The sequence below is a fragment of the Zea mays genome, chromosome 6 (assembly GCF_902167145.1).
Source record: "Zea mays cultivar B73 chromosome 6, Zm-B73-REFERENCE-NAM-5.0, whole genome shotgun sequence".
NCBI lineage: Eukaryota > Viridiplantae > Streptophyta > Magnoliopsida > Poales > Poaceae > Zea > Zea mays.
In genome coordinates this window covers 64,968,696-64,978,287 of record NC_050101.1, presented here as the reverse complement: position 1 = coordinate 64,978,287, position 9,592 = coordinate 64,968,696, and the positions used below count along the sequence as shown (strand labels likewise).

The following is a 9,592-nucleotide window of genomic DNA, read 5'->3' as shown; positions in this document are numbered from 1 at the left end:
GGCTGAATAAGTTTAGAAACCTATAGTGCTCTTAGATGATTATTCTCGTATCAGCAGTCAACACAAAACCGGACTTTTCCATGGTATTGTGTTTTGAGGCTGGCAAATCTCTACAAGGAGTGAAGGACGTCTCGTCTACACGCTCGACTTCCCCAGACAAGTTTCAGGTGCCCATAGAAGTTTGACATCTGAACCGAAAACAGGAATTGTATAGACTGACAAGTTTCAGGTGCCCATAGAAGTTTGACATCTGAACCGAAAACAGGAATTATATAGACTATAGAAAACTAATTGCGTTTATCAAAAAATATTGTCTGCTTTCTGCTGTATTAATACAAACAGGCATTGTATGTTCCAAAAGAAAAATAAAACAGGCACTGTCAGTGTTGCAATTGTGCAATGTAAATGAGCCCAGCCCACAAACACAACGAAAAGCACGACACATATTCAACAGCTTCAAATCTGCCGCAAGTAGTTATTCAATCTCTGCTATGTCAAAAAACCCCAATAAAAAGCTTTTTGCTACAAGGAACAGCAACAGCTCCCATGGCTGAGGGCAAAAGGTTCCTCCTCCTCATTAGTACCTGCTTCGCCACGCGTTCCAGTTAAGCTTCAGCTGGTACCACAGAGGAGAGACCCCGTGGACTCCCCTCGACAGCCGAGGATCAAACACGTTGAACTCACACCTTCGCAGGGTATCCAGGAGGACCTGGGCCGGCAAGGCTGGGAGGAGCACAGGGATCGCCTCTTTGGGCACGGACGGTGCCAACTCCCGCGCCTTGTGCAAGTGAGCCTCCGCAACAGATGCAACCTTGAAAACTGCGTCTGGCAGCCTCTCGCCTGCCCTGACCTCCGACCTGCCGCCCTCCCGTGTGATGAGCAGGCCGCATTCCTCGGCCACACTAGCTGGGATATAATGTACCGTCCCTTGCTTATTTACATGGTGCGGCAGCGCCTTGAGCAGTAACAGAAGCCCGCTGGCCTTGCCGATGTGAGAGGCGGCGTGGTCAGCCACGGTGGACTGTATTCCGCCAGCCTGCAAGGTCATGTAAAGGATGGTGGACTGGGTGTCCTCCGCATACCTCTCCAACTCCGCGCTCGTCCCAGGAATGGTGCCTTCCTCACGGTTGGCGTCGTTGATCCTCGCCTCCACGGACCGCTTCAGCCAGTGCTTGCTAACCTTGTGGTCTGCGATGACCGAAGAGAGCGCCTGGGCAACTGGGTGCTCGACCAGCTTGTTGCCAAAGACCTTGTCGACCGCCTCCTTCCACCAGAGGAGGCGCATGAGGCCGGTCCGGGGGTCGGACACCACATCCATGGCCCTTGCTGTCTCGATGTTGAAGGCGCGGAAGGTGAACGCTGCCTTGCGCACGGCCGGGGCCAGGTGGAGAAGGCAGAGGTAGTGGTGGTAGTCATAGGCGCGGACTTGCCTCACGCAGTATGAGAGTGCTGTCCGCAGGCTACTGCTTGCTGCAGGCGTGCCGCCGCTCATGAATTCTGCCTTCCTGTATCAGGAAGGAAGGTCCCTGCACCACACAAACAAAAGAAAGGCACATGGCTAGATTAGATTCTGAATATACAACAGCCGAGATTTGTGCACATGTTCATATTAGTTAGGGCCTGTTTGGATTCATTGGCAATAAAAATTAGCTAGCTAATAGTTGCTAACTTTTAGCGGGAAGCTGTTTGCATCCATGTGCTAATAGGTAGTTAGATAGTGAGTTGAAGGTGCATATGAATCATTAGCAACTCCAAATCCTGCTCAGTGTTTACAAGTCGTCCGACTAATCGCGATTAATCGTGATTAGTCGGGCTGGTCGCCTGGAAGAGGGCGATTAGGAGGACGACGCGATTAGGGTTTCTAGTCGTCCTAGTCGTCCGACTAGTCGTCGACCTGGGCGATTAGTCGTCTGGTCGAACACTTCCTGGTCGTTTTTGGTCGTTGCAGTTTTGGTACTGGGCTTCACTCTGGTTTTTGGCTCATCTACAGTAGCCCGCCCCTCCAAAAACCCTCCCAGCCACCAGGACCCCTCCCAGCCGCCAGAAACCCGCCAGAACCCTTCCCAGCCGCCAGAAACCCTACTCCTCTCCTCTGTCCTCACTGGTTTCTGCCGACGTCTCTGCTCCAGCCTCCAAGTGCTCCAGCCAGCAGGTAATGCAGTTTGGATGCTCTAGCGCGATTTGTTTGGATGTTGATCTGCTCTAGGTAGCAGCCAGCAGGTTCCTGCTGTACTTTTTACTGAATTAATGCAAGTAATTATGCCAATATTACTTTCAGTTTAGACTTTGGACTTTGGATGGATTCTGTTTCACTTTTACTGAATTACTGCTAGTCTGCTACTAATTATGCCTATATTATTGCAGAAATACAATGTTTATATAGTTAATATATAGTTATATACATATACATATGTCCTTAAATCTATAGGACGACTAACGGATGACCAGAGGTCGACCAGGACCGATTAGGTCGACTAATCGTCGCCCTAATCGCGATTAGTCGCCTGGTCGCCCCTCTCACTCGACCAGCTGATCGGCCGACTTGTAAACATTGATCCTGCTAATGGAACTAGTAATAGTTAGCAGCCCTTCCGTTAACAATTATCAGATTATTAGCAGGTCTGTTTGCCATGAAGAAATCTTACTGACGGGTGCTTTCATCTGAGTTTTATTCTAGATCAACACAATGTTTTGAAATGGACGCCTAACTCATATCAGTTGCTGAGAATTTGGTATTACAACATTCCTTATCACATAATACTTCTATAGTATGCCGTAATTTCTTATGTGACAAACGAATAGCAAATGAAAGCAAAATAGAGCTACAAAGCCACGGCATCAACTAACGCCAATAGAATCGGCAAAATGGCCAACCCTTTCCATGATTAAAAACAGGAGCAACATATCCCGCATGGATCCATCTGAGAGATATATGCCAGTGCTTTTATCCCCAGATAAGGCATGAGAACGCTGAACGCAGTACAATCCCATCAAATCCAGAATAACACGAGACGACCGAACGAACCTGATACCATCTAGCGGATCGAGGCGAACCCCGCGAGATCCAAGCAAGCCGAACCCGATTCGAGCCCGCGGCGGCGCAGATTCAGATGGAATAAGGCGGAACGGAGCGACGGGATGAAAGCTACTCACTAAATCCTTTCTCTATGAGGTAACTGAAGGTGTGGCCGTCGCAGTTGTAGGTGAACTTGTTGCTGGCGGGGAGCTTCTGCAGCCACTGGGCGGCAATGGTAGTGAAGTCACCGTGAAATCGACGTACTAGGCCAACACCACGGTGCTCCGCGCCACGAACGTACAATATCGTGAGCGAGCTGGGGGCGGACGGTGGCCCGCAGGCGGTGACCGCGAGTCGTCAGGCGGCCGGCCGGCCGGCGGGAGGCGGGGATGTGCGGTGGGCAGCGCGATACGCAGGTGTGGGATTTTGTGTGGCGGCCCGGTGTGAGGTATCAGGGATGAGAAATTTGGAATTCTGCCTAGTAGCCTTCGCGATTTTACAATCTTTGAGAGTTTTCGTCTAAATTTCATTATAAAACGGTCCTTTATAAATATATCGCACACAATATAATACTTTATATTAATCGAAAGAAGTAATGCATATTTATATGGACATTGAGGGCAGACACAACCGGGTTTAGGGTATGTTTTGTTGGGCTGTAGCTGTGAAAAAAAAAGTTGTGGCTGACTGTGAGCAGTGGAAAAAGCTGATGTAGTGTGTAAGCTGTTAAAAAGTTAAAAAACGTTTGGTGGAAACCACTAAAAGTCGTTAAAGTTATTTGATATATGTTTTCACGGTTCATCCGAAAGCCACTAAAAGCAGGTCCAATGATGCTTTTAGTTTTACACTGCGAGGAAGTCGGTTTTTATAGAGAAAAAAACCGATTCCTAGATCCAGCCTTTTGATTGGCTTTTAGCTTTTAGGAGCAAAAGCAAAAAGTCAAAAGCCAAACCAAATACATCCTTAGAGGACAACATCAGCGACCAAAGTGAATGCACGAACAATAACAGGGGCAAAATCGTCTCTCAATGTCCTTATAGATATATTTATTTCTTTTTGTTTCATTAAACAATTATAGCGTGTGCGACATGTTTCATAATGGGATTCGTGTGAAGTCTGTGAAACGATGGCAAAGTGGTAAAATCTACTTCTCATAATGACATAATTCCAAATTTCTCATCAGAGATGAAGAGGGGCAGATGGCTGATAAATACTAGGTCTGACCGGTGAGTTCACCAAAAAATAGATGCGTACGAGGCAAACAGGTACGTGGAAACTTATACTGATCACTGACCAACAGTTAGGCTGCTTTCAACTGTGGACTTTATCCATTGTTTGAGCATCGGTTCAGTCTTAACATCAATAAATTTGGTCGACCAATCGATCGATTCTATTGATATCGACAAACAACAGTGTTAGAGCTAGACCGATAGATACTGAGGACCTTTTATCCATCGTGTGAGCATTGGTTCGGCTTAAACATCATTGAATTTGGTCGACAGATCGGTCGATTTGATCGATATTGACAGACGATGAGGTTAAAGTTGGACCGATAGTTATTGATCGGTGCGTTAGATGATCCTATCGTCGTCACCAACCGCCTTTAGCCACATGGCGCATTGCTCTTCTATTGTGTGGTCCAAATTGTTGCTACATAAATTAATTGTCATGTGGCTGTATCATCACAAATCTCTAATCTCTAATATACTTAAAGCATCTGTTTCAACGGTCGTCCTACGTCATTTTTTTACAAAAAAAGTTCCTACATTTCTTCCAAATCTCTCCTCAGCGTAAAATATTAAAAAGCGGTGCAAGACGTGAGGTTTGAACCCACATCCTGATAGAAGAAGGGTGAGAGACACTAGGCGAAGCTTTCTAACCAGTAGAACATCATGCTCAGTTATTTATAATATTGAATATAAATTATACATGTGTATATATATGACTTTTTTGTAAAATAAAAAATAATCGTGTCAGATCGGGCCAGCAATACGGGCCGAGGCTACAACCCAAGCACCATACGGGACTCGTGTCGGGTTGGCCCAGACACTATTAAATGGGTCGTGTCTCGGGCCGACTCGCCAGACACGACCCATTTGGTCATCTATACCTCTGCACGATAATGATGGTCCTCGTCTCAGTTGCCACCACCTTGTTCGTCATTCTACTTCTTTTCTCTCTCCCCTCATGCCTCCACCTCCGCGTCACCCCATTCTCGGCAGAGGGCGTAGGAGCAGGCGCCTCCTCTTCGTATTCGTCCGACACCAGCCCCGACACCGACTCGCATAGTGGTTATTGCACGTCCACGAGGACGTTTCACATCATGCGCACACTATCGTTTTCGCCGTCGTCGGACGTCCCATTCGTCTTCCCGGCCTTTGTCGTGTTCTTCCTCCCCAATCTGCTACCCCTACCCACGGTCGCAGCCGCGAGCCGACCGACGCTCGCCGACGCGGGTACGGGGCGAGTCGGTAATGCTCCTGGCCTTTCTCCGTGCGTGTCGTCAAGGAGGACATGGTGGTGCCTGCCACGCTTAGGTTATCTTAGCGATGAAGAGTCCATGTTTGAGATATTCGACAACTAAGGCTCGTAGCGTAGCAGCAGTCGACATATGCTACGGAGTTGGTGATGGTGTTGTGTCGCTTCGGCGGGTCCAGGGCTGGGAAGACATTCACATTTTTTCGCCCTTCTCGGACTGACGCCTAGTGCGGGTGCCTCTTGGTTTGGAGCTTCTCCGGCTGGACTTCTTTCTCCGCTAGCGTGCTCTCTCTCTCTCTCTATATCTAGCGATATACTACCTATTATAGGTGTACATTTGGGCCGGGCCAGATGGGCCGGGCCGAAGCACGGAAAAAAGCACGGCCCAGGCACGACACGACCCAAAATATTTTAGTGTCGGGCCGGATTTGGGCCGAGGTCGCGGCCCATGGGCGGGCACGAGCTTGACCTGTTTAAGGTAGACACGAAATGACTCATATAGAGGCACAAAAAGACTCATATATTTATTAAAACCACAGTTCATTCCACACTTTTGTAGCTAGAGAAAATGCTAGTTAGATGTTTTTTATAGCTTTGAATTAGAGTATGTGATGTAATTTTACTTTTGTTATGAACATTAGATAATGAACTGAACTTACGAACTTTGTATAAAGCTGATTATACTCTTTTTTCCTTCTAACAAAATGATTTGTAAACGAGGTAGTCATTGCATAGCTTTGGTAACTTAATACAAATATTAAATTTGCTTTTAGTCAAATTTATTTGTCTTATCTTTTATTCATTTTATTAAATTTGTTTTGAATTTAGGGTTCTGATGTGAATTTTGGGCCAAAAACTGTATATCGGGCCAAAAATTGAATTTCAAGCCAAAAATTGAATTTCGAGCCTTTATAATTTCGGGCCGCCCAAAATGAGCCCGGCACGTTTAAGCAATTACGTGTCGGGCCGTGGGCTAGGCCCATGGGTCGGCCCGACATGGTCTGAAATTCAAACGGGTCAAACAATACGGGCTTTTTCGAGCTTGGGCCGTGTCGGGCCGGACGGCCCGAATGTACACCTATACTACCTATGTCGCCTCCAGATATCCAGATCTTCGTGATGTCCTTCTCCGACAACGAACAGGTATGCCCGTCTCTTGCTTTCTCCTCCTGCTCTACGAAACCTTAGAAGTGGGAGAGGCAATGAATGAGGGTCTCTGATTTGCTGCCTATGATACTCGTGCGTTCATAAAAATATTATGCGAAGAGTGGAGACAACCAATAAAAAATCTTGAGATTTTTTTGATGGATAATTTACGTGGGCATTGTTATGAGCCGTCGTAACGCACGAATAACCGACTAGTATTGTCTACATATGGCAACGGGACAATTTCAATGGCGGATTAAGCATTCATAGTCGTTCTCAAAACTTAAAATTAAAATATACATCGCCTCTGCCTAGTTGATTGAATATCCTTAAAAAAATAGCGTCAGTTATGGATAGATAAAAATATCAAAACAATGATGACAGACAATTCGTGAGTAAATTTTTTAACGAACCATGAGTCATTACCCATCCACGGTTCATTAAAAGTTTTACCAACGAACGTCTATCATAAATATTTTGATATTTTTACGTATCTATATCCAACCTTATTTTTAGGGTATATCCAGCAAAGTAGCCATACATTTCCGAGACAAATTTGAATCCACAACATTTCTATGAGAACCCTACCATTTCTATGAGAACCCTACCAAATGCACCCTATGATCCATCCAATAAGAGCCAATATAGTTGATCCTCATTCTTTTCCCTAGTTTTGTAATTGAAAATCGTGCAATCCATTCGATCTAAGTAATGAATTATTATATATATATACTAACTATTAAAAGAGGAGTGTAGATTGCCCCCGCCTCCCTACCCCGCCCGCCCGCCCGCGAACGCTAGGATTTTCGCATCGTGCCTCAGTCTCCCAGGATTGTCGCACCTCCGCCATTTTCGCCGCCGGAGGGACGCCATGCCCCGGAAGGACGGGAGCGCGCCAGAGAGGTTGTTCCCCTGGAGGCTGAGGTCGCGCAGCGCCGCGAGCGAGGGGAGCGATGGCGGGAGCGTCCCCGCCAGGCCGACGTTCTTGAGGTTGAGGTTGTCGACGCGGCCCTCTTGCCCCAGCTCGGATCCGCCTAGGCGCGCCACAGCACCGTTCTCGTCGGCCCCGCCGGCACGGTGCTCGTCCTCACCGAGCTCGCCGCGCTATCCTACACCCCCTCCGGATCCGCCAAGTGGATGAAGCATCCACTCTCTCTGTCGTCCAAGCCGCGGAGCCCCATACTGGCCTCCGACGCCGTCTTCGCACTCTGCGACGTCGGCACGCCGTGGCGCAGCCAGTGGAAGCTCTTCTCCTGCCCGCTTGCCATGCTCACGGGGGGCTGGGCGCTCGTGGAGCGAGCGACGTGGGGAGACGTCTTCGAGGTCCTCAAGCGTCCCCGGCTCCTGGCTGGGGCTGGTGGCCGCCGGGTCCTTATGATCGGCGGGCTCAGGTCCTCCTTCGCCATGGACGCGCCGTGCTCCACGGTCTTAATACTTCGCCTAGATCTGGCCATCATGGAGTGGGAGGAAGCTGGGCGCATGCCGCCCAATATGTACCGCTACTTCACTGGCCTATGCGAGGCTACCTCGAAGAGAGGTTCCATACCGGCCGCTGCTGCCGAGGGTAACAATAAGGTCAAAGTTTTCGGAGGCGATGGGAAGGTGTGGTTCGCAGGTAAGCGAGTGCGCGGGAAGCTTGCAATGTGGGAGGAAGATGAGATGGGGAGCAGTGGCAAGTGGGACTGGTGGATGGTCTTCCTGGCTATGGTGATGTAGAAAGTTTATTTTAGTACAAATAGCAACCGTATGTCCTACCTGATCTAAACCGCAACACTAATTTTATTATGTGATGTTTTCCACTTATTATGTGATGTTTTCCACTATGCGAGGTTGTTGGTATAGAATTTATTTTGTATATTTGATCAAATAACTTGTGTGTCGTTGCAGCGTATGGCCATTGTACAGGCTCTTTGGCTTGTGTGTTGCGACAGTCGTGATGGCTACTGCGCAAGTCACCAAACATGATGGCACGGTTTTTCGTTGTACCGGTAAACACTAATGACTAACCCAATGACTTAGATTACTTGATTTGTTTTGTGTGCTTTGTGCTGAAGGTGTTTCTTAATTCTAGCATGGCAGGCAAGAAGTGAATGTGGAGTTGAAGAAGGAAGTTGATGTATGGGGTATGATGTTGTTTGTGTGAAGTTTCCATAGTGGTATATTGGTAGTTTCTTGTTTTTTTTTGCTTTCTATATATGACATCTTTGCCATTTTAAATTTTCATGGATGACTGGTAAATATAACTGGTAAAATTTTATATGTGTTCATGTCCTTATCTGATTGTGTCAGCTCTCTTAATCATGCAAATTCTAAAATGATCATATCATATAACTTTGATTCCTTTCAAATAATTTAATTTATGAAACAACTATGTTTGTAAATGGATATATTGATTCCGTAGCAACGCACAAGCATATATCTAGTCAAACATAAACACAGAGACATGGTGTAGATAACACAAGCAACCATCTGTCTTAAAAAACTACTGTCGTGACTAGGGTGATAATGGATCATGATCTAAATACTTATTCACAATAAGTTAGAGCCCTTAATTAATTTTAGTTTAAAAATGGATAGAAATAGAGCTCGATCCTAATTCGATTCATTTCTTAAATTTTATAGTGTAAAATCTAGAGCCTATTATCACTCCTAGTCACGGCACCATTATTTTTTTATTTTTCGACGGGGTGAAAGGTTCCCCCACCTGATATATTGCATAGAGGCCTGGACCACCGAGAAAAACACAGGGAATACATTTTGAATTAATTTTAAAACTAAATAGGCAATTTATTCACTTTTTAGTGAAGAGTAGATGATATGATAGCTCTTGTGAACCCTCATTCCCGAAGTGGAATCATATAAAGCAGATAAAGCAGCCCAAATGTCCATATAACTTCACTGAAATGAGTTACGGTTTAAAATAGATAGAATGTGTGTGGAATTAAGGTTGCC

At 46.5% G+C, this 9,592-nt stretch overlaps 1 protein-coding gene and 1 pseudogene across 2 annotated transcripts; one reads left to right on the top strand and one right to left on the bottom strand.

The window, feature by feature from the left end:
• Positions 1 to 275: 275 nt before the first annotated feature.
• Positions 276 to 3,592, bottom strand: LOC103629366 (NADH dehydrogenase (ubiquinone) complex I, assembly factor 6). Of its 2 annotated transcripts, none has more exons than XM_008650506.3 (2): positions 3,154 to 3,592; positions 276 to 1,526 (listed from the first exon to the last, which is right to left on the bottom strand). In XM_008650506.3, the coding sequence occupies exon 2, from the start codon at positions 1,490 to 1,492 to the stop codon at positions 578 to 580; it is 915 nt and encodes a 304-aa protein (XP_008648728.1). In that variant the 5' UTR covers positions 1,493 to 1,526; positions 3,154 to 3,592; the 3' UTR covers positions 276 to 577. The 2 variants fall into 2 exon arrangements, with proteins under 2 accessions (XP_008648728.1, XP_008648729.1); XM_008650507.4 differs by having other exon boundaries at positions 3,026 to 3,495.
• A 2,991-nt stretch (positions 3,593 to 6,583) lies between these two features.
• LOC109940419 (SKP1-interacting partner 15-like) lies at positions 6,584 to 8,370 on the top strand (annotated as a pseudogene).
• Positions 8,371 to 9,592: the final 1,222 nt, after the last annotated feature.

Excerpts from the sequence above, each read along its gene's own strand:
- LOC103629366 (XM_008650506.3), bottom strand. The coding sequence starts at position 1,492 with ATGAGCGGCGGCACGCCTGCAGCAAGCAGTAGCCTGCGGACAGCACTC.